Raw genomic sequence first — 25,537 nt, 5'->3', positions numbered from 1 at the left:
AAGGCACATAACTTTCTTTTCTGTAGACCACTTTTGCTTGTAATAATAACAGCAAATAATACTGTGCTGGACAATCAGAAAAATAAAATGACAGGTGTTGTCTAACATTTAGGGCTGCAGCCTGAGCAGTAATTATGCAATTATCTTTGCAGATAAAAAATATTCACCTCTAAGCTGCAAAGTTGGTTAGTTTCTAAATTTATTCTTGCCTTCTCTACTGAGACTACATTCATAGCTTCTCATTATAATGGGATATGTGTGTATTTATTTGATCAAGTTAATTATCCACTATGAATTAAACAGAAATCATGAGCATATATGTGTTTATATGTCAATATGTGATAGTAACTTGTGCTGTCTGTTTTTTATATGTAACATTTTATTTTAGGATATTGGGTAACATTTTGATATTTTACCAGATAATTAATTATTCAGGAAAAATTCTTATTATAGATTGTTCACTATTGTATCTCTGTGGTATGATCAGGTTACATGTGGCTACAGCAAGCTACTTGGTCATTTACTCTCAGGTAAGTCAAAATTCCTGAAGAAAAATGGTGAAATAAATATTCATAAAGTCAAAAATAAAAACTACCACCTATCTCCCAGTGACTGCTTATATTTGCAGTTTGATAACCATTTCTTAGCTTGTTCCTTCCCGTATCATTTATTTGCTGTATGCAGCAGTCTCACAGATTCAAAACATTGCATCTGTTCAGACTCAGAAATCTGTATTGAGCTGTGTAAATGAAGTGTAAAAGGGGAGCATATCTGATTTTTATTTTCCAGTTATAAAATAATCATTGACAATATTTTTATCCTCTGTTAAAGTCCAATTCGAAAAGATGGCAAACCAGAAAATAACACTGATTCTTGTCAAGCTGGGTCAGACTTCTGTTCCTTGCAGTAGCAAGTATCGCATATTTCAAAGGATGCTCAATAGGAATCCCATTTCCAAAATCAGAAGCACACTTGATCTAGAATTGAATGCAATCAAGAAGCTATCATTTCTAATACTAATCATATTAGCACAAATTGGAATCAAATCTGTTTGATATAATTTGTTATGATAAAATCAATTTTTAGAGTGAAGTATCCTTACAGTAATATGCAAGCCATGACTTCAGTGATTGCAGTAAATTCATTGTTCTGAAATTAGAGGAACAGCGGGCAAAATAATCATACAGTTATGAGTTTCAAGCAATATAGTTTTTGGTCTGTGGCTGTGACAAAAAAGTAGCATAAAAAGGTACAAATTCATAACATAAAAACTACTCCGGAGAAATGTTTTACTGTAAAGGAAAATCAAAGCAAAAATTGTGATAACTGCTTTTGCTAGAATGTGTAACCATGGAGAGTAGCTTTCTATAGGTTTGAATGACTTAAATAAATATGAAAGTACTGGTTATCTGAAGGCAAGACAAGGATATGTATATAGGTATATGTCGGGATAAGTCTACATCAAGTGAGAAGTGCAGAAGAATTGTTCAACATTGCAGAATAACTGAATAAAGTCTCCCACACTACAGTAGCTTCTGGAAATTCCAATAGTATAATTTGTGTCCTGTATTTGGGTGAAGGAGAAAGAAATATTTTGAAGTCAATTTAATGCATGTGCCAGGTGCTTGGATTAGCAGCTCTGAAGAATGAAGTCCAATGCACAGAATGGCATGGCTGTCCTATATATTCTGTCTCATTCTGAAAGTTGTGCTTTCTTTAGAGACAAGAGGGTAACTTAATCTCTGTGTTCACTCAAATCCTGGCTCAAAGCCTACAGAATCAGGGAGAGAATATTCACTGTTTTCAGTGGGCTGTGGTGTCAGCCTTCTGTCATTTGACCTGGTCCTGCAAATCATTTCTCTGGTGAATAATTCTGAGTAAGATGTTTTAGGATTGCACAGTTTGATCTTTTTTTCAAGACCGGGAGTTCAAAGAAATGCTGCATTTAGTGCCCTAGATGTGGATATGTATCCACCAGAACTAGAGGAAGAACCCCCCTGACACATTTCTTTTTTGTGACAATTTTGAAAACAGTTTGTCTTGCATTCTTTCAACTCTTGTTTGAAATTGTTCCTTCCCCTTCTTTATAGTATAATACTGCCCTTTCAACATGTTTACCTCTCTTAATGCATGAGACAGATATCCTTATCTTGCAAAAAGCTTGGATTGGCTAATGCAGCTAGTCAGACCAACCGGGACACTATGTGCAGGATTATCACTGAAGCAAAGAATAGCACCGTTAAAAAAATCAAACCTTAATATCACTAATCAGACAGGAAGAAATAAAATAGTCCTGATTTTACTTAAATCAATGATTATTTTGCCGTTGACTTCAGCAGGGCTGGTATTTTACCAGGAATATTTAGTTAATGTCTTTTTCTGTTTTAAATCAGATGAAAGACAGCAGCACATGGACAATAATTTAGACTAGAAGTAAGTCTTTAAGAATTAAAATAGGGGAAGAAGGAAACCAACATATTATAGAATGTAGTGATTTGTAAAAATATACAGTACATAGTACATATATATAGTACATATAGTACATAGATTTTTCCCTTGGCTGTAAACACCACCAAGTTCTTTACTGATTTGAATAACTTATTAATGTTTGTAATATTCTCCTATGGATAACAGGAGGAAACCACATTATGGATGTGATACAAATAACTGCTTTCCTACATTCACTTAACTTTCTGCAGTAATAAATACACATAAAGCTTAGTTTAAGAATTTCACACTATGCTTAAATTTCTGATCAAGCTGATTTGAATTAAGTCCTCCATGCTAACCTTTTTCAATAGAACTTTACAACATACCATAAAACTGTTGTTTAAACAATACTTCCCATAATTGCCACCAATAAATGATACCTTTTTATTGCAGTTAGAACACTCTTGGTTACCAGTTTCCAGAGATCACTGCAGTAATCTCTATGTAACTTTGTGTTATGTTGTTAATAATTGTATGGTTTTCTTTTTAGACTTCAGAAACTGGAAGAGTTTAAGAAAACATGCAAAATGCTGAGGATACATGTAAGTGAAATATTTAATGTCCATCATTCATAAAAGTTACATTGTTTACATAGGGTTCATTAGTATATAATAAAAATGTCATCTTAATGAAAGATTTTCTGGCAAGTCTTTTATATGTTAATTTGTTTAACATACGCTTTGGCTATACAGCTAAATAGGAATATATTTTAAAAAACCTTCCTGCAAATAGTTGCTTAACAGCTACAAAACCTCATTACTAAGAATTGGCTATTATTACGCTTGCTTGTTGGCTTGTAAAAATCATCTGTGATTTGGACTGGGAATCTTAGGACCAACTTTTTGTAACATACTTGCTCATTGCATAGTGACCATGTAAACAGCTCATGAATCTACAAATTATATCTTAGTATTCTAAAAGTCATTTATCATTTTACGTATCATACTGCTTATGTTTACTTATTTTGATGAAGAATTTGGAAGTTGTTTTATTGTTGATGCTGATGGGAATTTTTTTTAAGCATGTCAGTTTTATACAACAAGTTAAAAAATTAAGAAGTAGACACCAAGGGAAATAGTTTTACACTGTGCAACAGTATTGCTACTCCTTCTTTTGATTTTCTATATATAATGTTTTGGAACTGCACTTACTGCTTCTTTTCAAAAGGAAAGTTTAAATTAATTGTAACAATTAGCTATGTGTTTACATAAAGTTAACTATGTTTGCATCAAATAAAATGTTTATTAATGAAAGCTATTATACAAGAAACATCAAAGAGAAATTCATCATACAGAAATGTACACTATATGTGACAAATGGAAAAGTGCATGCAGATTTGTCTCATTTTTGAAAAAAGTCAGAAACAATAGTACTAAAATTACTGGGTTTTGATTCCTATGATCTTGAATGAGTGATAAGTTCTCGCTGAATTTACAAAATCCATTTAACAGATAAGACTAATACACATTAGCAAGCAAGTGGAATGGATGCACTCGGATTTTATTTTACAAGTACTTGTGCTTGACAAATGTGATTTTTATAAAGAAAAGTTTTCTTCGAATATGGGCTGGGTAGATTGCTGCCAGGTTGCTCTGGTTTTATACATAGTTTCTCTAAATTTGTTTTTAATATCACACAATTTGTTGAAGCCTTCAGTTCTGTTAATTAGACATCATAAAATAACATATGTTTTGTTAACATTCAGGAAATGACATCAAGTCTTTTATTTTTATTTTTTGGCTCAATAGATTTTTAAATGTATGATTATCATAACCTAATATTGTCTTTGTCTTCACTGCAGTGGATTTCCGATCAAACTTTTCCCCTTCTTTTAATACTTTAGGGAATTTTCAAACGTCGGGATGTTTGGCTGTAATGCCCCATGATTTGTTCTCCCTGAAAGAAATCATAGTGACAATTTATTAAACTACAGAGCAACCTGGCTTTTAGGGGTCTGCAATTCTATTTTGTGTTCAATATACCTAGCATTAAATCTTGATTCATTTCATCATATTATTTAGGTTATATTTGTCATGCAATTACTTTAGCTGCCATTTTTCTGGGGGTTTTAGAAGTCTAAGACAGGGTTTCAATATCAAATCAGTGGGGCATTATTTTGCATGTTCAAAAAAGGGATTAAAAAGACTAAAATCTAAATTGCAGCAGCAGTAGCATATACATTTAATATGAAGAAATTGAAAACCTAAGAAGAAACCATATTTTAAAATATTTATAAAGCGTGTTTCCGTGTTTAATACGAATTGTTCACAGATACCGTAAAAGCAAAGAGACACACTGGTACATGAAGACTTTAAATTAAAAATAATAATAATAAAAACTGATGGGAAATAAAACTCCTTAGATTCAAAATGGTTTATTCACACAAATTTAATAGGATATATCACAATTGTTTGGTCCATAAATATTTAGGGGAAATAGTTTCTATACAATGCATTTATCAATAAACAAAGAAACATGGACAATTTTGCTAGACCACTTACTGTACTATAAACACGAAGCTCAATATATAAGATTATTGGATTTATCAACTATATCTGAAAGAGTGCACAACTGCTTTCTATGACATGTTTGTCCCCTCTAACAGGATACACCATAAAAAGAGTTTCAGAAATAAGAGGTAAAACAGTACAAAACTAGTGAGGTGTCAAAAGGGCTTAAAACAGTTAATTTAACAAACAACACATATATCCTGATTTTTCACAAACTTACTCCCAAGGTATATCATAAGGCACATAGTAGAACTGAGTTTTAATTAGTCTACTTAATAAAGTAGATCTCTAGTACCATATATTGTTCTGTCAAAGAACAAAATTTATAAGTATCAATATTTTTACCTGTAGAAGTGTATTAATAAAGATCTCAGCCTTACCAAGGTTGTTTGGTCTGGTTAGTGGTAAATGCCCATAAGGTAATAGAAATAGGAAAAGTCAAGATTTAATATCCATAGAAGATGATAACCATACTTGCTAAATATATAATGGCAAACACACCTTTCTTCTATTACAGTGTTAACATCTCTCCCATCATCTTTTTTTTAAAAATAAGCTACTTTTCTGTGCTAATTTTCTAAAAACCCTGAGCAAAAATTACAATAATGCACTTTAATGTGGGCAGTGAACTGTCAATATGTAACCACACATTTATACAGCCAGAAAGGACACCTTTAAAATATATTAAATAGCCACTTTGACCACCAAATAAGAGATTTGATGGTGTCTAAAAAGTGGGGTATATGTGCAAAGTTATTCTTAACAATCCACTAAGAGCAAGACATAGATCTTGACTGGTTTTTGTTTGCTTTTGTTTCTGAGACTCTCCACAATCTAATTGGTGTTTAACTACAATAAAAGGATACAAATGAACATTCACCACTGCCCAGACCATTCAGACTTTTAGCTTAAATAAAATTAAAAAAAGAAAGGTCATTACTGTAAACTAAGAAATGTATTCAGATCAGCATCCACAAGGCTTCTGAGTTTATCTGCTTTAAAATTAATCACCGCCAATTCCCAATTTTGCAATAATTTTTTACTAACACTTTTTTCTTTTATACAAAGCTGAAAAAGCTAAAGTATGTATTAGAAATATTAATGAACTAAAGTTTTTAATTCATTTATTAAATGAAGCATCTGATACAATCTCAGGCAACATCTAAAGTCAAATGAAAATAGTAATGAATAAATTGTACTAAAATCATTTTCCTTAAACATCTTAATAAATTGTATTTTGCTTATTTCCATCTTCCCTGAAAAAAGTATGATTCATCAAAAACTCATTTTAACAATTCATATGCGTATGTGTTCTTAGAAATTGTTTTTGTGCTCACTAATGTAGGTGGCCAGCTTCCTTTTTGCTTTAATGGTACAGCATCAGGGCCATTTAGTGAACTTGCTTGTTTTTTTAAATTCCAAATCAGTGTTGTTTGGCAGAGAAAAACGAAAAACCCTCTCTTCGCAAGATTTTTAAATCAATGGGACTCCCCACCTGAGTAGTTTTTCTGTTGTTATTACTTTTGTAATATCCTTATAGGATTAAGCTCATTTGGGAGGGCAGTTTCCAGATCTTGCCTCCTTAATGTACAAAAGGCAAATTCGCCTGATCCTGTAGTCCTTACCCACACGCCACTCCCAGGGGAGCCCCCTCCAAGCCCTCCATGCCGGCACGGTTTTCAGTGGTGTCCGAGGACATTCCAGCTGGGTGAGCAACTGGCAGAGGAGCATTTGTCTAGACCAGTGGCAATTCCCAGGGTGCAAGAAGGGTCAGGCTTGGGACTAATACATTATAAAAAAAGCACCGGCATTTGCAGTCTGACTATTTCAATTATTAATGCAATTCATTGTGTATTTCTTTTTTAAAAAAAACTTTAACATGCATTATAAAAATAAAATGAAAATTAGAGTTCTTAAATGCCGTAAGTGAGCATAAAATCCTGAAGCAGCATTCTTTTGGCTTTAATTAAAATGAATTTTATCTGGTTGTCAGAGTGAGAAAAGAGATTTCTATTTTTCTGTGGTAGAATTATTTTTTTTCAAGATTCTGGAAATAAGTAACATACAATTTTAAGAGGCACTTATTAGAATGATTCATAACCTTCTCTTCAGTTATCTGATGACTTAAAAAAATGTGAATACAATTTATCAACAATAAATGTTCATTTATTATAGCGACATATTACTTCAAACTCATTTGCCAAGTGGCTGCAGATGCTACACATCAAGCTGTTTATTTTCCCAAATATTTTGTGGGTTTGTTTTTTTTTAAAAAAAAGGCTTGAAAATAATAATAATAATAATAAAGAAGAAGAGTAAGAATAAAAAAAATCAAATGTTAGAAAAGGTTCGTTAAGGTAGTTTGTGAGGGGCTCCCGGATTCGTGGCTGTCCAAGTTAGAGGTCACTGATGTCACTACAGTGATAGTGGGATTGGTCAGGTCTGTTAAAGTGGTCGCAGTGCCGGGTGGAGTGAGAGCGCCGCTGTCTGCTGAGGGCGGTGCCGGAAGTGATGTGCCATCAGCTTTATCGACACCCCCATTCTCCTGCCGCAAAAGGTTCCTTCTGAATTTGGCTCTTGCGTTTTGAAACCAAACCTGCAAACCAATCCCAATTGATTTCTTTACCGATGTTTGTTTGTTTGTTTGTCTGTCTTTGTTCTTGCTTCTATGTAATTTTTGATGTTTGTTTTTGTTTGGCAAATCACCTAAGTCACTCTACAGCTTCATTTGCTACTGTTTATCTTCATTCTGTCATACAAAGGCCCCTGTACACAAGGCCCACCACTACGGGTGCTCACTGGAATGCTGCAGCCCAACGTGCAGACCTCGTAGAGCAGCTTGGACAAAAATCTGCTCACTCACTCATCCAAGGAAACCAAGCTGTCTGATGGCCAAGTAGGTTGGGTAGATTTGGGTTTTTTCTAGCTCAAGAATCATGGTAAAGGGTGAGGTAAAGGGTGAGCGAGCAGATTTTCGCTGAGGCTGAAAATTTGTCTTGATCACTTTAAAAGACTGAAGAAGAAGGGGTAATTACACCAACCCTATCATATAGTTATTGATATGGGTCACCTAGTCTTTCTATTTGATAAGGCTCACTGAAAATGTTTTAGGTGACATGTAACACGTTAAGCAATTGCCGCTAACAGATTCTCCTTCTACCTTGATCACTGCCCTTCTTACGCACTCTGAGTATAATACATACCTCGCTTTAACTTCAGTGAACTAGCACACACCATATAGGGACTTTTTAAATGTGATTTGCTGGGCTGTCTTTCCCAGGGAAGGGACATTTTACTGTGGAGGCCTTAATGATAACAGTCTAGCAGGCATTGAGCAGGCTGGTTCTGGAGGATCAGATCAGTCAGAACTTCTATGTATTGGGGGATCTGCTCACTGAGGGGCCACATTAACAACTTCGTGGGAGCCCAAAGGCAGCACCCCGTGTGTACCAAATGGAGCAGGCTTGCTACCTCTGCCCTTAGTAGAGAGATCACCACAAAGAGACTGCGGATCCCAGGGTGCATTGTGATATCTACTGGTTTAGTGGTCTCTGGAGATAGTTTCTTCATATCAATGATGTGACTAATTACAAACCACATTTTAGTTTTTGGCTGCCTTTGGTGGTAAGGCGTATATTTGGCATTCCTGCCATGTAATACCATACCCCTCTGCACACCCACTAGGGACACATCTAGCAAAAGTTTATATATTGCTATCATTACACAAAAGGGAAATACTACTGACTGAGGGGGTAGGGGAAAATTCTGACAAGCCTGTGATGGTGGCTTCTTACCTGCAGAACTCTCTTGGTCAGGCCCGTTTTCTGGGCAAGCTGCTTGAGGTCCTTGGCATCCGGATTGTGGTTGATAGCAAAGTAGGACTTCATGGTACGAAGCTGGTGGTGTTTGAAGGAGGTGCGCATGCGCTTGGTCTTCTGGGATGGGGGATAAGGCTGCTGATCTCTGTCCAGGTGATCTGCCTCATTCTCATTACAACCTGATCGATCAACAAAACACAACAAGGAGTTAGTGACCCTGCATCATGCAGGATAAACAAATCAGGGCAAAAATCCTGAGTCACATATTGTTTGGAAGGAAGCAAGCAAGCAAGCAAGGGCTAAGATGGTGCAAGGATAAGTACTGATGTGATAATTAAATAAGACAAAAAAGATTCAGAAGATGACCTTTTCCTATTCTTAAAGCATGCTATGTCCCCAGGCCCATACCTACTAAGGGCAGGCTTAGAAAGTTCCCTCTCCTTTGGCATTTATTTTCAAACAAGTCTTCTCCCTGTGGTGATGGTTTTGCTTTGAGCGTTCAAGGAGTCATTTGAAATCTCATTCAGATTTTGAAATCTCACTCATTGAAACACTCTTAGCTTGAGAGAAGAATAAAGGTCAAACCAGCCTTTTGAATGTTCCGGAGTTTTCCCCAAAATCACAAGCACCTATAAAAAAAGATGTACAGCAGGAAAGTTTATTTTGACAGCTGATCAGGAAAGCATAAAATCTGGACTTTTTTTGCTGATAAAATAAATGCATTTAGACTCTGCCTGGGAGTTTATATAAACTGCTCAGAGACCTTCCTCTGTAAAACATCGCTAGAAAGCAGTTGCATCAAGGGTGCTTTGATTCAGTACCTGCAATCTCAACCCCAATGAGCCGTAGCTCTTAGCTGGTACTGACCAAGGACATTTTGTAAGCAACCAAATGGTGGTTTGGAAACTCGAAAAGAGTTTCCCTGATTGAGGATTTTCGAAGTGTCTATGAAAGACAGACTTGTTTCAGATTACACCTTTATGGATGTGAACTGTCCACCAGAGTTGCTGCTGTCCTGGGGACTATGGCATCATTACTTCATATTGGGGACAGGAATGACAATATTAGCAAAAAACTAAGAATGTCATCTGTATTTTCTTTTTGGCTTTAAAAACAATCAGGTTACTTTCAGGATCACATTCTATACTGATGATTCGATCACACAAGGGAGAATTGATGATGTCATCATAACGGGGACTATTAATTAAAGAACAGCTAATTAAAAATGTTTCAGAATATATGTAAACTAGCCCAAGCTTCGTTAGTTGTTCATTTGAATTTTTGAACTGCTTTCCAATAGTTAGTGGATTTATTTACTAGGTTTAGCTGATCTCCATTTCTCACAAAAAAAAAAAAAAAAAAAAAAAAAGGAAAGGGAGAAAGAAAGTACACAATCCAGAGATGCTGATACTGACAGTGCTAAAAGCAGAGGCAGGACTACTTGAAATTGGGAGAAAATAAAAAGCTTCTTGAAGGTGCTTTCTCTTTTGAATTTGAAGACAAGTCAACATGAACAGATGCTGGTAGGACATTTTGACAGAAAATCAAGTGAATATTTAATTATATTAGGTTTGCTTCTTGGCTTAGTAAGAAGTATATCTGCACTTTCAAACAGAGTAAGCTGACACCTCTGAAAATACCAGGAGTTGGAAGTTGCCTTGAAAACAATTTCAGACCAGATTTGGGTTGTGTTTACTACTTGTTTTCACAAACAATCATACTGCCTTCAGTCAAACTCTGTGGGCAGTGACTTACAAGCTGACAGAAATCATAGCAGTAGAAGTTAGTCCTCAGGTATGACTTCAGACAGTTGCAAGCTGTTTGTTTGTTTTGTTTTTCCTTCGAACATTCAGGTTCCACAGCAGCAACGCTAACTCCTCTGGCCTGCTTATGGACTTTGTTTCTGTGATCTGCTTTCTTCTCTGTTGTCTGCTTTATTTTGGCTTATATTTTGAAGAGAAAGTGGCAACAGGGCTCAAAACATCCTCAGACTATCCTAATTTATATCATGATTTAGACCAATCTGTTTTACATGGGTGAAGCAGCATTATGTACTTCTACCACATAGTAGTTCAGAATTCTATACTACTGCCTGGAGAACGAAGGGGAAGCAAAAAATCGAGTAAGAGATTGTTGCTCATTTCTTTGCAACAGGATTAGAGGGGTTGCTTGTTTTATTTTGCTTTGGAAAGAGCTAGAACAGTTTGGCTTTTATTGCCAAGAACTCTTCAAGTGAACTCTTCATAGTTTTACACACACACATATATATATAATGAAATAAACAGTTCTTTGAGTAACAGCTGGGTAAAATATTTTCCTAGGGAAATCTTCTTCACCATCTCATTTCTATATCCTGTGGGCTGTAAGTCAACACAGTTTCCCTCAAAATACGTATTGATTCTATGATATAAGAGGTAATATAGAGACAGCTTTGAATATTTTAAGTACTTTGAAATAGTTTCTTCCATTTTTCACATTAATTCCAGACAGTTCACAAGTATGAATGGTTTTTACCTCATAAGACTTTGAGTTATTTATTGTTGTGTTTCCATTTTACAACTGAAGAGCTGAGAAACAGAAACTACTGAACAAAACACAAAACAGAAATCATGTTGCAAAGCCGGCAACAAAATGTGATTTTCCGTTCTGGCCCTGAGCTCAGCTCCCCTGAAACAAAATGAACCCCCACAAATCTGAACCAGATACTGTGGGATCACTTGAGAATACACATATTTTTCTGCACAATTTGGTGAAGTTGTTAGCTTAACAGAATTAGTGCACTTTTTCATTCTTTAAAGTCTGGTTTTTATATATATATATATCAGGGCTTAGCGTAACAGTATGGACAACCTATGGGATGACCGAGTAGGGTGCCGGTCGGGTGTACGGGGCAAGGTGAATTTGTGACTCTCGTTGAGCAGCAGGGGATACGAGTAAACTTCCCATATGACCAATCGTTTGTCGCCCGGATGCAGAGTGCGCTCTTGGAAGGAGGGTACGCGGTAGCGCGCTTAGGGGCTGCGCCGTCAGGGCTTCGCGCCGTCCCGCCGGCTCTGGCCGTGCCGCCGGGGGGCCCGGCTGCGACACGGAGAGCGCAGGGGCTGCGCGGCCCGCCGGCGCAAGGCCTTTGCCTCGGCCGCGGCGCAGCGGGCCGCAGCGGGGCACCGCGGGGCGCTCGGGGCTCCCGGCGGCGCGGGGCGGCGCGGAGCCCTGCGGGTGGCTGCGCCGCGCCCCGCGAGGCGCCCGGCCCGCTCCGCTGCCGCGGAACCCGCGCGCACCGCACGGGCCGCCGCGCGGGTCAGGGGTTCGCGCCCCCGCCCCCGCGCGCCCCCGCCCCTGCGGAGAAGACAGCAGCCGTGCATCGAGCGTTTGTGTTTCCGAGGGCCGCTTGCCCTTTGGAAATGAGAGCGGGCAAGGACAGTTACTGCATCAGAGGGCGAGGAACGAAAAGTGCATATAGAAGAGTGGCTGCCAGTTATGCAGAGATTTGGGGGGTTCGGTTTTGGTTGGGTTTTTTTTCGAGAAGCAATTACATCTACCGCAAGTGATTTCGTAACGGTCAGAGCTTGGTTTTCCTTCCCTTGAAACTGGAGCAAAGTTGGTCAGTGGGCTGGAATCGTTTGCAGTGGGTGCACAGTTTGGCTGTAAACTGTATTTTCTCGAGACCATGTGCCAACGCTGGACATTGCTAGATAATGCTTTTTAAAAAAAATTACCGTCCTAACCGATCAAATTTCTCAGCTATGTAGATTGAGTCGAAAGCAGCAGATTAGAGCAGCTTTTCTTTTTTTTCTTCCTCCGTTCCCCCGAGAAATCTGTGAGATCTCATTGAAGGAAGCTACATTTTTATAATGGATAGTGCTTTATAATCTCATTTGGAGTAGGTGAAACAGCTTCTACCCCCCCCCCCCCCCCCACTGTTATACAGAAGGGGACTTTTTAGCCTAACTATGACGGTGTTCAAAAATAGCTTATCATTTGAGTCCTGACCTGAAGCTTAAGGGGTATTTTAGCATATTTACAGCTTTTCGTCTGTCTCTGAATTTCTGATCCTAATTCTAACGATTAATTGTCCTTAGAAATATGCACTTCCATCTAGGGATCTAGGCTATTTGGGTGACTGTGTGCGAATCAGAAATAACATACAGCAAAAAGCAAGCATATAGGAAATCCACGATTAGGGTCTAGGGGCTGAATGAACTGGCTGTGCTACAGGTTCCCTTTTCTTTAACAGCTTTCAGGATTGATTGGGAACCGCTCCGTAGCCAGGGATTCCAATGTCATCTTCAATTAACACAGAACAATTAGCGCAGTGATTACCCTGGCTCCAAGGTCTACGCATCAGAGGAGATGAAATAGCCTTGCACAGCTCCCCAGTTCCCAACTAAAGCCCGTTTCACAAGCGGCCCCAAAGGAGGTGCCGGGGGAGGGATGAAGTTTTTCGGGGGGAGGGGAGGATTGCTTACGAATCTCAGTGGCAGCGAGTTGAAGGCGGATGGAGGGGAGAGAGCTCGAGGCCGAAATTGGTGCCCCTCTAGCGATGTGCGGTGGCGAGCCGGGGAGGCACTGCCCCGCCGCCGGCTCCCGGCGGGGCCAGCAGCGCAGCGGCAGCGCGCCCGGGCCGAGCCGCCCGCCCGGGCCCGTTGCCCGCTGCCCGCTGCCCGCTGCCCGCTCCCGCTGCGGCCCCGCCGCGCTCCCCGCCGCGGCTCCCCGCTCCGTGCCCAGCCCGAACGGAGAGCACCAGTCTGCCCTTGCACCGCTTTTCCTTCCCACGCGCTGCTCTCCTGCTGAAACTCCACGCAGAACTTAACTTTCGCTACAATCATTTTTTGGGTCGGTAGCTTTTTCATGCGGATTTACCCTTACTACTTTTCGTCTTCAGTCTAATGCAACCCTATTTAAATTGCTTTGTCGTACGTGCAACTCCTCTACCTCCAGCCCGTAGCATTGTGTGCATAGACACAGTTTGGGAACTTAGGTGAGTGGAAACAGGATGAAATTTAATACAGGGCAAGACTTACTCCGTTCCTGCTGCTGAGAAAACAGAGACCTTTCTTGCTAATTTCATTTGTTAGGGCTCGGTTATAGGGAACAATATTTATTCGTTGGCCTTTTGGTTCATTGTGATTGTTTACGTGCCAGTAAAACAGGATTGTTTAGTCTGAATAATTCATTACTATGAATTGGATATCTGTATTGACTTACTTGCATACCCCACTGGCTCTTTAGGAGTCATATAGTGTAATTTTCCCTGCAGATTTATTTTCTGCTGATCCGTTTAGGTACTTCTAATTTGAGGTCTAAATGGTGAAGTGTTTTTCATTAATAAAATACAAATAACGATAACAGTATCTCTGAGGTTCCTACAGAGAGCTACGGTTTTGGGGAGGAGATTGTCTTTACCCTGGGAAGTGACTAAGTTTGGGTGTTTGACACTAATAGGCGAAGACAGCCTTTGAGGAGGGCTGCTGTTAGCTTTCCAGCAAGCGCTCCAACCCTCAGAGGGCTGTTTGTTTGATTTTCCAATGGTTAAGCAAGATTTGGCCTGGCTGAGTTACTCCCGCACTGCCTAGCCGAGGGGGAGCCCGAGAAGGCTCTTTCCTGAGGAGCGGGAGGTGCAGCGTGTTTCCCACCTGAGTTGTAGTTGACGATGTCCACTCCTAAGGCAGGGCTCTTTCGTTTCCTGGGCCTCCCCTTCTGGACTGTGCCAGTGCCGTTGAAGTAAGGCAGGGCCAGCCCTCCGCTCTTGGCAGCCAGCTCAGTGTAGCTCAGCTGAGGGGGATATTCTCCTTGCAAAAGGGACTCGAAGTGGGCCCTGCAGTAAACCAGGTTGTCCTTCATGCCGAAGTGATCGCCTGTGGTCAGAGTCTTGTTGCAGGTGGTGCAGGTGAAGCAGCTCAGGTGATAAACTGACTCCCTGGCTCTCATGACCATTTCAGAGGCTGAGATCCCAAGGTGGCAGCGGGCACATCTCTGCACGGAGAACCTTCTGAAGGAAACAGAAAAGTGGGCATCAGTTGGAAGGGTAAAGGAAGAGCCTGCCCCCAGCGCTGCCCACCCGCCTACCGGCCCGGGCCCTCGCCAGGGCGCCCTTGGGCCCCCCCCCCCGCTCGGGCTCCAGCCGGCTCGCGTCGGGGCTCCGCCGAGGGGCAGCTCGGGGCTCCGGAGCAGCCGGCTCGATTTTCTTACGAAGCTGATTTATTCGCTTAGGACTTTTGTTGTGCAAAAGCTCTCGCGGTGCTCGTGCCCATAACGGAAGGAGAACCGGGAGCAAATCCGTCCCCGCTTTCCTTTCAGTCGTTTCAAAACTAGGGAGATTGCGGATGAGGCAGGGAACTGAACCCGGAAAAGCAGAAACGTAACTGGAGAGGGCCCACTCCAGGGAAGCGGCCCGCCTGACGCCGCCAGGCCCCGCGAGCAAAGAGCAGCCGGAGGCCGTGCGACTCGCCGCGTGGCTCAGCAGAAGGCAGCGCGCTGCTGCGCGGTCGGGGCACCCGCAAGAGCGCTCCCCGCTGTTGTCCACCGCCCCTGCGAAGCGCCGCGCTCCGCTGCTGCTCCTCGTTAGCGCGGCGCCGGGGGGCCGCGGGGCGAGCTCCGCGGCTCGCGGGCCGCGCGGAAGAACAGGCAAGCTGCGGAAAGAGGGAGCCTTGTGTCGGCTCTGAGGCTGGTGTTTACGAAAGGTACCACGGAGCAGTAGGAGACCTGGGATACTTCTCCTTCGCTTGTTTGTATACCGTCGCACATGCTTAATCGGCGTGTCCCTTGGCGATTCGTTCAGTATTTTACACGTGCGAGACTTTTCAAAGGGGACACGTTTATACAATTAAGGAGTCGCTGACTGCGAAAAGCTACCTTTGAAAGCCCGTGTGGAGGAGAGCGTTTGGGTTCATAATGCGTTGAGAGGGAATGTGCTTTTGAACCCATAGGGACTGATTGCTGTACCTGTAGTAATCCTCCTTGCAGTAAATACTGCCGTCCTTGGCAAAGCAGGTGAGTTCTGACTCCAAAGCCAGTTTACATTCACAGCACTTAAGACACCTGAGGTGCCATTGTTTGTCAACAGCCAGCAGGTAATATCTGTCTGAGATCTTCCCTCCACAACCAGCACACAAAGCAGGCTTCTCGGGGCTCATGGGGGGCATGTTCTGCAAAACAACCACACCACAAGGGGATGAGAAAGGGAGGGAGACAAGCAGGCAGCGCGGGGCTGGGGACGGGGGCTTGTGCGCAGGGCCCGGGGACGCGGCTGGTGCAGAGAGCCCTCTCTGGGACCGAGCTGTCTGCCCGCGGTGGGGAAGTTGGAAGGTGAACGGGGACCATCCCCGCTGGGAAAGTATTTACCAGGATTCAACTTTCGCGTTTATCCCATTAAACTTCTCCTAACAATCTAATGTCCATTCAATATGTAAAGACAAAAGATTAGGCCTCAGTAAGGAAAGGAGACCTGGCTCTTTTCTGAGTTCCCAAAGTTAAAGTCTGTATCTTCCCCGTTTCTTTTACATTTTATTCTTGGGTGTTCCACGAGAACGGCATTTTACAAGCAGGAAAACATCGGTTTGCTGCACCAGAAGTTTGTAGCGGAGGGTTCACGCTTACATCGATACCCTGGTAAATTCTCACCCACGTTTAAACAGTCAAAACCACGTCCTAGAAAAACAGGCCATTTGAAACAGAAGTAAGAAAAAGGAGACAGGTGGATGGTGTAAAGAGTAGTGATCACGTTCACCACCCTTGTCAGGGACGGAGACAGAAAGGCGGCACAGACTGCTTTCACCTAAAACTAGCGTCTTTTCATCAACAAACTTCCGAAAGTTGCCGTTAATCTGCTCCCCGTTAGGAGTGTCGCTCGGGACAAAGGGAGCCGGAGGAGGAGCGGAAACAAAAGCTGTGCCGTCTAACTTCGGCGAGCCTTTGCTGACAGAGTAACAGGGAAAAAAAATCCTGAACAACTGCCTGTTTTAAGCTCCGCATTTGTTTTCCAGTCTGAAGTTGTGTCTCTCGCTCGTTTTTGCAGCAATTGAAAAGGCGCGTTAAATTTACATTGCAAATCGTAATATAATAAAGCAAGAGTTTATTTAGAGAAAGGGGGAAAGACTCTTTATCGCTCTAAGCGATAAAGCAGTTTCCCAGGCCGTTACTTTGTGTGCAGAGCCTTGTGCGTGCGCAGCGGAAGCCCTACAAGTTGGAGAAAGGGAGTTCTCGCTTTGCACAAAACACTGCGTGACACTCGCTTTCTCCGCCATCGGATATTACAATTAAGAAGGCTTTGATCCGCTTACTAGGAAAAGAGGAGATGTTACTGCTAAGCAAAATAATCGGTGGGCATAACATTCGGAGAAGGCAATGCCTCTTTGTATCAATCCCACACTTAAGAGCAAAAATGTTTACGGAAAGTAAACAGTCGCGGTTTGCGGTTTAATTTGGAAGAGGCCAGGAGTGCAAAAAGTAAAGTACAGCTTAGAAACTCGGGCTGCGCCCTGCTCGGGCGGAGCAGAGCCATCACAGCAAGCCGAGCGAGGGCCAAAAGGCTGCTTCGCGGTAGTGACTTAAACCCCGTCCCCGTTACAACTTAAAAGATTTGTCCTGTTACTCCAGAGAGCACACGCCACAGCATTGATTAGACAGACGTATGGCCGAGCCTCGCAAGGGCAGCGCAGCACCCAGCCCTGCGGGCGGGTCGGAAAGGAGCCTCAGGAGGGCTTCTAAACTTAGAGGGCTGCAGGGAAGGGGCGGGGGAAGCAGCCTCTTTCTCTCCCCAAAGCCAGGGTCTGTCCCGGTGCGGGGCCGCCCTGGCAGGGACTCCCTCTCAAAGGGTGCCAGCTGCTCTCTTACCGTTTCCCGGCCGTTCATCTGTCCCCCTTTGGCCAGGCGGGACTCAGTCTTGGATCTCCTCTCCATCTCCTCCATGATTCCTTGGATATGGCCTCCGGAGATCCCGTGGAAAAGCATGGCTGGGGGACGGAAAGGACAAGTATTTTCTTCTGCTCTGCACCCCACTATTTCCATATACAGACCCCAGAGTCTTTAGATCATCCAAAATGTTTACACCGAGGCGCACAGCACAGGGAGAGCAGTTGCAATAGGAGCGTCTCTTTGCACAAGCACCAAGGGCTTCCTGAAGATGTGCAGAAAACAAACAAGGGGGAAGAAAATGTAATAATAATTAATAAAAAAAATAAAATAATAAAATCGAGCTAAAGGATCTGTTACTGTTCTGGAGAGCTGGGGCTCCTGACTGGAGAGACTTGGACCTGGGATAGCAGAATCGGTCAGAAAATGATATAGTTTTGAATACAAAGAAAGCAAAAAGAAGTGCTATTTTCAGCAGTCCCTGGTTGCTTTAAAGTTCCCAGTGCCTGTAGGTTGGATTTGGGACTGCTGCTTTCCGGAGCTCTGTCCAATTTGTTAAGAGACTAAAGCCAGCCCATTTTTGATAATTTAGTAGGAGGAGTTCTCTCCCTTGAGCTGCCACTGATTTTTATTCAGACAACAAAGACCTGTCATACTCCTCTCAACCCCTAGTGATGGGCAAGCAGTGACAAACACTGCAGCCGGGCTGTGGGTGGGGTGCGCTTTATTACCTCCCCCAGCACAGTCCCGGGAGCCGGCGGGGGCAGGGTGGCCCGCGGCCGGCCGCGCGGTGGGGCCCGGCTGCCCGGGCGCCTCCCTGCTCCGCGCCGGGGTCCTCCGCGTCCCTGCTGCGGGCGCGCTGCGGGAAGGGGCGAGGGCGCAGGAAGCGGCCCGCGGGGCGGCCGGGGCGAGGGGCGGCCGGGCCTCGCGGAGCGGGCGGGTCCCTGCGGCGGGCAGGGCAGGGCAGGGCAGGGCTCCGCCGCCCGCCGCGCCCCACTCTCCCGGGCTCTACCCGCCTCGCTGCCCCGGGGGAACAGCCTCCCCCCCGGGAGATACCCCCCGGGGATCCCCCGCATCCAGGCGAGGCCGCCGCCCGCCGGGCCGCCTGCAGCGCCCGGCCCTCGCCCTCGCCCGTGCCCCCGGGCGGGCAGCGTGCGGCGCCCGCCGGCCCGGCACGCAGCGGAGCGGAGCGGAGCGGGGCCGTGCGGGGCCCGGCCGTGAGCCCTGCGGGCTGCCTGCTCCCCCGGGGCTCTCCGCGGCCCGCTCGGCGGCTGCAGCCGGCGAGCGATCATTGTGTGCAGGGGACCGGGTGATGCATTCCTCCTGGCTAATCTCCCTCTTCTCCCCCGCCCCTCCCTTTCCCCTTTTTCCTACTTACTTTTCACACCACTCTTTCTTGCCTTTCCCTGGAACAGCTGCCGGCTGTTTCCTGACACCTCGATCCCTACTGAAGGATCTTCCTGGCGGCAGTCCTGCTCTCCTCGTTCCCTGGGGGACGCTCCGCACCAAACCCTAGCGCGACCAGTGAAAGAAGTACCCCAGCCCCCACTTCCTTTGCAAAGCATCCCAGAGACATCCTCAGGGGCTCCTCGAGTCACCTCTTCCATGTAACCCAAGATTCAGGCAGCCAGTTTCCTCCCTTCTCTCTCCCCTTAAGTAGCTAAAATTAATGTTATTTGCAGATTGAATGTTGCTACATTCCTCCGAGTGCCAGAATACAGCTCATAAAACACAATTTCACACAAAGATGAAGTCAATCAAGTGAAATAAGCCGGGATTTTTTTCTCTGTTGGCACACTAGACCCTGGACAGCAGGGCTGCTATTTACTGTAAGTAATGTAATTAGCCCTTTTGGATGGAAATCAATGTGTTGTATGTGTGTGTGTGTTTTAATAAGAAAGTAAAGCTATAAAACCGACGAGACTCAAAGGGGTAAGGGAATCTCCCTTGAAACGGGTAGCTCCCTCCACAAGCCGTAGTCTGCTGCAGAGCAGTCCCGCTCTAAAAAAAAGAAAAAGGAAAGAAAAGAAAAGAAAAAGAAAGAAAAAAGAAAAATCTGTGTGTGGGGAAGGAGGAGGGAGATAGGCTTTCCTTGGAGAAAACAGTCAATTAGCACAACAAGCCATCAGGAAAAATAAACAAGGTGATTCAATCCGGGATGCGGGAGCTCTTTGCTCGGGATCTCCCTCCTCCCCGGCGTCCCTCCGCGGTGCCGTCGCTGCTCCAGGAGATGCACGAAGTCACTTCCCTCTCGGCCCCCCAAGTCACTGCTAGGGGAGCGAGAGCACGGCCGAGCCGGAGCTGCGCAGCCCGTGCGAGGAGGCGACACGTCGCTCCGGCAGCCGCCGCGTTGTTGAGCGGCGCAGGCTCGCCGGGGAGGGAGGGGAGGGAAGGGAAGGGAAGGGAGCGCGCAGGGCGCGCGGAAGGCAGCGATCCGCGCCCCGGCGCAGGGAGCTCTAATCCCTGCGCAGGAGCGCGTTTGCTCCGCGCACTCTTAGCATACATGTTGCTCGCCGATGTGTGCCTGCTTGGGGGGGGGGGGGGGGGGGCATTGCAACGGTGGTTTTCGGCAGAGGCTTAAATCTCATCTGAACAGGAGTTTATTTTTAAAAGTTGCAAAAAAATCTTTCCAATGTAGTGGCACGTTCAGAGTTTTTCTCCTTCGAACGAAATGTTCCTTTATTCCCGTCCGGTTATTTTACAGGGGGTAACTGCCCCTGCCTTAAAGAACCGGACAGCTCTGCTTTGCGGCCGCGCTCTTGGTCCGCATTTCGCATCGGGTCCTTTAGGCGAAAGGCGCCTCTGCGCGCGTCGGGCGCAGACCGACACCCGCATCCTCGGAGCTGCGCAGCCCCGGCCAGCTGCTCCCGATCCTCTGCTGGGGAGCCCCGCCGCGGCCGCCCTGCCGTGACCGTTCCCCCGCCGCCGGAGGGCCGCTGAGAACGGACAGACTCGTTGTCTCCGCAGGGCGCGCGGAGAGGCGCGGGGGGGGGGCGCGCTGGGCAAGCGCCGGGCCCGCGCCCCCGGGCGACCGCGCGGCCCCGGCCGGCCCGGCCCGGCAGCGCCCCCGCCGCGCTCCGCCGCCTCGTCGCCCCCCCGGTCGCGGGCAGATCTGCAGGTGCAGCGGCAAAGCGTCGGGCCGAGCCGGGGAGGCTCGAGAGACGCCGAAAATATTGTTTGTTAAATTTGCGTCTCTGTCATAGCTCGGTGGCGCCGTTAGGAATAATTGGGCAGACTCATAACGAAATTCAGAAATGACTGAAGCTCCTCCAGTTGGGCACACTTAATTAATTAGAGGGTCTTTTCTTTCTGCTCCATCAGCTACTGTTAGGGATACGCTACTAGCTACTGCTGCTGCAGCAGAGGAGGCAGGGGTTTCTTAGGCGTTTTCTGATTAGCATCCTAATGTTGGCAGACCACTTCTTACCTAAAGGGACACTAAAAGTTTGTTGCTAGCATCAAACGTGACTTCTCCATTTCCAAAAGGCCTGTAGTAGATCAAGGTAAATCTATTTCAATGTTGCTGAGATCTCATTCCTCGCTGTAAGTTGTAACGCTGCTCTAAGGCAGACTGGTAGCGATAGGTTGCCATTATAGCACGAGAGTCTTTATATACTTTTGCTGGTTTGCTTGGGAGGGGTAGAGAAAAGCTCACAGGGAACATATCAGGGACTCTAAAATCCAAATCTACGAGTTTGTCTCATGCGAACTGATTTGCACCAGCATTTCGTCTTCTGAGCGCGGTTTCTCATTGCAAAGTGCTTTTACCTCCTTTCGCCGCAGCATTTTGGGAAGGATATCTGATGCGTAATATTCAGAATATTCTAATAACATGGCAGGCGGATTCAGGGGGTTTCCTTTCTTTGGGGATATACACAGCCTTTGCCTGCGCTTCCCAGGCTAATGGGGATAGGCAGGAGCGTATCGCTGCTGAGATTAGCGCAGGTAAAATGTTTGCCCGTGTGCCGCCGCCGCACAAGCCGGTCTGCAGCGGTCCCAAACCGCAGCCCGTGCCTCGGCTGTAGCGCTTGCCCTGAGCTTTCCATGCGCCTGCTGAAGCCATTTCCACCTTCGTAATTAGCATGTGCGCTGGACAGATTTCATGCATGCGGTCACTCGGATCCGCTTTGCTATAGAGCCCTTATTCTTCTTGGCCACGGGCTACAGTCTAAAGCCTATTACAGCGTGAACGGATCTTGTATTTAGTTCTCAGGATTTAGGACAAGGTCTACATGCAAATTAATAATTGACCAACAATAATTAGGAGAAAGGGGAGGGTATTCGGGCGGGGGGGGGAGAGGGAGTTCTTCAAGCAGGAATGGTTTTGATTTGGTCTATCTTATATCAGGCGTTCGCTTCTTCGGGGCTGACGGCGGAGGGGCAGCGCCAGGAGGGGGTCGGGGGCTGCGCGGCGCTGCCCGGCGAGCTGCCCCGGGGTCAGCTGCCCGAGCGCGGCACCCAGACTTCGCCCCGTCTCCCGAAGGTGCCTGAACTTTCCAAGACACTTCCAGTTTAATCATTTCCAGGAATTTAAAGCGCATAGTAATAACATTAGCAGTGTTGCGATTCTGTTGCCTGAGAGTCGGGTGGTTAAAGCCAGGTCTATTTTTAAATCCTAACGCTATTTTCTGCAGTGGGAGCTTGCGATGGAGTACAGTGCTACTAATGATCAGCCTCGTCTCTTTGTGAAGTCCGCGGCTACTACAAGCCTTCTAGACACAAAGAAAGAAAATTTGAATGGGATTACATCTCCTTGTCGTGGCATCAAATGTAGCTAATGTTGTTTGCAGCATTTACACTGATTGCATAAAAAAAAAAGAAGAAGAAAGCCCGATATTGTTTAAAATTCCAGTCTGGTGTCAGAAACAACATCTGGTATCATCACCACCTTTTCCTCTCTCGAGCCCTCACGGGTGTACTGTAGACAACTTTCGGATTATTTTATTACAGAAATCGGAAAGTCGATGCATCGCAACGCAGGTTCAGACATCAGCCTCCGTGCCCGCGACAGGCTGTGCCGTGGCTCGCGCTGTGCCTCACACCAGTGCGGAGCATCTTTATCCTAAGCACCATCGAATTACAAAATAACCCCCAGACCTCCGAAGTGCTTGTACCTCCCGGTAATCTGAAAACGTGGGAATTGAGCCACGTACTCATTGCTTAAGGAGAGGATATTTAAATAATAAATAACTAGATGCTTTGCATAGCAATCCTTGACACACATTTCCATAGCCAAGCGCTGCGACTAACCGCAAACAAGTAATCAGGCAGCCAGGGGAAAGGAAGAGAGAAGATTATTTTCTAACACGAAACTGTGCTCACGGCAGAGAAGCTCAGCAATGTTAGCTTGTTAGTTGTCTGTTATTAACCTTAATTTGATTTGCACTCCGATTGTAATTAAGCCATTGGAAAATATCATATTTGCCGATTTTGGAAAACCTAGGTTCATGGACAGGTGAAAGGAGCCATTCCATTAAAAAATAAAAAAAGAGAGAATGAGATAGAAAAAAAGAAAAGAAAGAAAGAAAGAACACGGCCTCTCTTTATTGAGCAGAATGGCTCAGTCTTACCAGGCTGCTATTTTCCTAGATTAAAACACACATGCACCAAATGTTGTCTGCGAATACACCTGGGGAAACGACCATTCTGTGTTGTTTAAAAAAACCCCAGCACGCCAAAGAAACACCACGCAAATGACATCCGTGAGGTCTAAATAGCTGTATTGTTAGCAAAGGCTCATGCAGGATCTTACCTTGAGACCTTAGAAGCTTCTTCCAAAATTGTACCCTCCTTAATGAGTGATGGGGTTTGGATGGAGAAGAGACGCAATGATCTAGCCAGTAGATGGAGGTTGTTCCTTGTTCCTAGCAGAGGATCCCTATGTTAATTAAAATAAACAAGCTGCTTGGAGGAAAGATTTTTTCCCCTTCTCTCTCCCTATCCCCCACTACAGAGCCTCTAACACAGACCTGACGCGAATTTCCAACCTCTGACCTTTCACCAGTGCGCGCTCCTACCTGCCTTTTATTTTCTGTTTGAGCTTCAAACTATTTTTCAAAACAAACCGAATAAATAAAAAGGACTGAATCAAAACAAAAATAAATCCCACCTCTCAATGTTAGCTGGTTTGCTGGATTTTCTTGATTAGCTGTCTCAGCTCCTCAGTAATCAGGTGAGGTGTTAATGGGGAGCTGGTTGTAAATAAAACTAATAAAGCTAAGAACATATTAGGAAATTAAAAAAAGGCGAGGACTGGGAGGCTGCTAAAAATATTGTAGTGAGCGGAGCGTTTCCCCATCATGTCCTTTTTTTCGTTCTGTGCTTATTCACAGCTGAGCAGCAAACCCCGGGTTGTTGCCATCTCTCCACATTTTTTTTTTTTCAAATCGTACTGAACCAGCCATGGACTGTATCAACCCTTCCCACTTTCATAAAAAGCCTCTCAAATGGAGTCGCTAAACAGCAAACTTCAGCCTGATCTGATGTGATATGATATACGGATTCATGGAGCAACCTCGCTTTGCCAAACCCGATGAAACTGTGAGTTGTCATACAATACTACGCAGTCAGACCTGGGGTAATTGTAAAAGTGAACCCAATTTAACCCATTAGAATAAAATCAGATGCCAAGATGAATCGCAGTCACTGCTTCTTAGGTGACAGTACTGATGACAATTGATCCGCCGCCTCAAAACAATAGGAAAATATAGGCTCGAGAGGCAGCTTTCCCCTCGGAGCCCCCAGCCCGCCGGAGAGGTGCGGAGCGGGGCCCCGTCGCTGCGCGGGGCTGCGGGGGCCGCGCGGGCTGCGCCGCGCCGGCGGCGGCCCCAGCGCCTTTCCGGGGCCCTCTGTGCGGGCGCGGGGGACTCCGCGCTTCGCCTTTTGTTTGCGCGCTCCCCCGGCTCCCGTGGCAGCGGCGGCCCTCCCCCGCCGGCGCGGGCGCTGCTTGAGGAACAGCGGCGGCGCTGCCGACCTTCGGCGGGGCTTGCGCGGGAGAGCGCGCCGGGGCGCTCCGCTCCGCTCCCCTCCGCTCCGCGCGGCTCTCCCCGTGCGCCCGGGGCAGGGCGGGCGGCCGCGGGGGCTGCTGCGGGCGGGCTCCTGCCGCCGCCCGGGAGCTCCGCGCCGCCCGGGCCGGGCCGGGGGCCGCAGCAGCCCCGCGGCGGCCGCGCTGCGCAGCCGGGGCCGGGCGCTGCGAGCGCGGGCGGCAGGGCGCAGCCAGCGCCCCGGGGCGGCCGCTCACCTGGAGGAAGCGGCCGGGGAGGCGCCGGGGGGGGCAGCGCTCGCGGGCGGGAGACTTGCAGGCAGGGCGAGCGCGGTGCGGGCAGGTGATCGCGGGCAGAGCTCGCCTCGCAGGCTCTGAGGTCCTGCCAGTCCCTTCTGCTCCCATGGCAGGGGTGGCGGCAACTTTTTCAGTGAGGTTTTCGTTAAATCTGCTCGCGACCGGGAAGTTTAAAGCCTTCCCGGCCCACTGCGGGAGGGAGGATGAACTGACCCCGCAAGTCTGTGGCCGCGCTGGGAGCCACGAACCACCTGGGGATATAGGTGCCTTTAGGGGACCTGCTCTTCCCTCAACCTCCGTGAGACAGCAAATACCGCCTGCGTCATGGCGTTATTATTATTAATACCAGCATCATCAGCACGATTATTATTCCTGTGCTTTGCGGCGGAGGAGGTGTTGAGGAAGCTGCGGGCGCCCGGCGGGACAGTCCCTGCCCGGGCGCGCCGGGAGCCGCCGGAGCCGCGGGCAGCGGCCAGCCGGGCCGGGCCGGGCCAGGCCCGCGCTCGGGAGGCGGCGGGGCAAGCGCCGGCTCGGCGCCGCTGCCCGCCTTGGCCTGCCCCACGTCCGAGGTGGGCTTTTTCCCCCCCAAT

General features: G+C 46.0%; 1 protein-coding gene across 7 annotated transcripts; it reads right to left on the bottom strand.

Moving 5' to 3' along the window:
* Positions 1 to 3,027: 3,027 nt before the first annotated feature.
* LHX9 (LIM homeobox 9) lies at positions 3,028 to 24,387 on the bottom strand. 7 transcript variants are annotated; one of them, XM_026119020.2, is made up of 7 exons: positions 23,778 to 24,387; positions 23,421 to 23,546; positions 17,651 to 17,769; positions 15,761 to 15,963; positions 14,452 to 14,807; positions 8,795 to 8,997; positions 4,849 to 7,596 (listed from the first exon to the last, which is right to left on the bottom strand). In XM_026119020.2, exons 3-7 carry the CDS (start codon positions 17,765 to 17,767, stop codon positions 7,339 to 7,341), a joined length of 1,137 nt encoding a protein of 378 aa, XP_025974805.1. In that variant the 5' UTR covers positions 17,768 to 17,769; positions 23,421 to 23,546; positions 23,778 to 24,387; the 3' UTR covers positions 4,849 to 7,338. The 7 variants fall into 7 exon arrangements, with proteins under 7 accessions (XP_025974796.2, XP_025974823.1, XP_025974805.1 ...); XM_026119028.2 differs by having other exon boundaries at positions 23,421 to 23,532; XM_026119011.2 differs by lacking the exons at positions 4,849 to 7,596; positions 23,421 to 23,546; positions 23,778 to 24,387 and adding exons at positions 3,028 to 4,386; positions 19,047 to 19,806.
* Between the last annotated feature and the right edge of the window lie 1,150 nt (positions 24,388 to 25,537).

Source organism: Dromaius novaehollandiae, chromosome 8, assembly GCF_036370855.1.
Source record: "Dromaius novaehollandiae isolate bDroNov1 chromosome 8, bDroNov1.hap1, whole genome shotgun sequence".
NCBI classification, from domain to species: domain Eukaryota; kingdom Metazoa; phylum Chordata; class Aves; order Casuariiformes; family Dromaiidae; genus Dromaius; species Dromaius novaehollandiae.
This window is presented reverse-complemented; position numbering and strand designations above follow the sequence as displayed.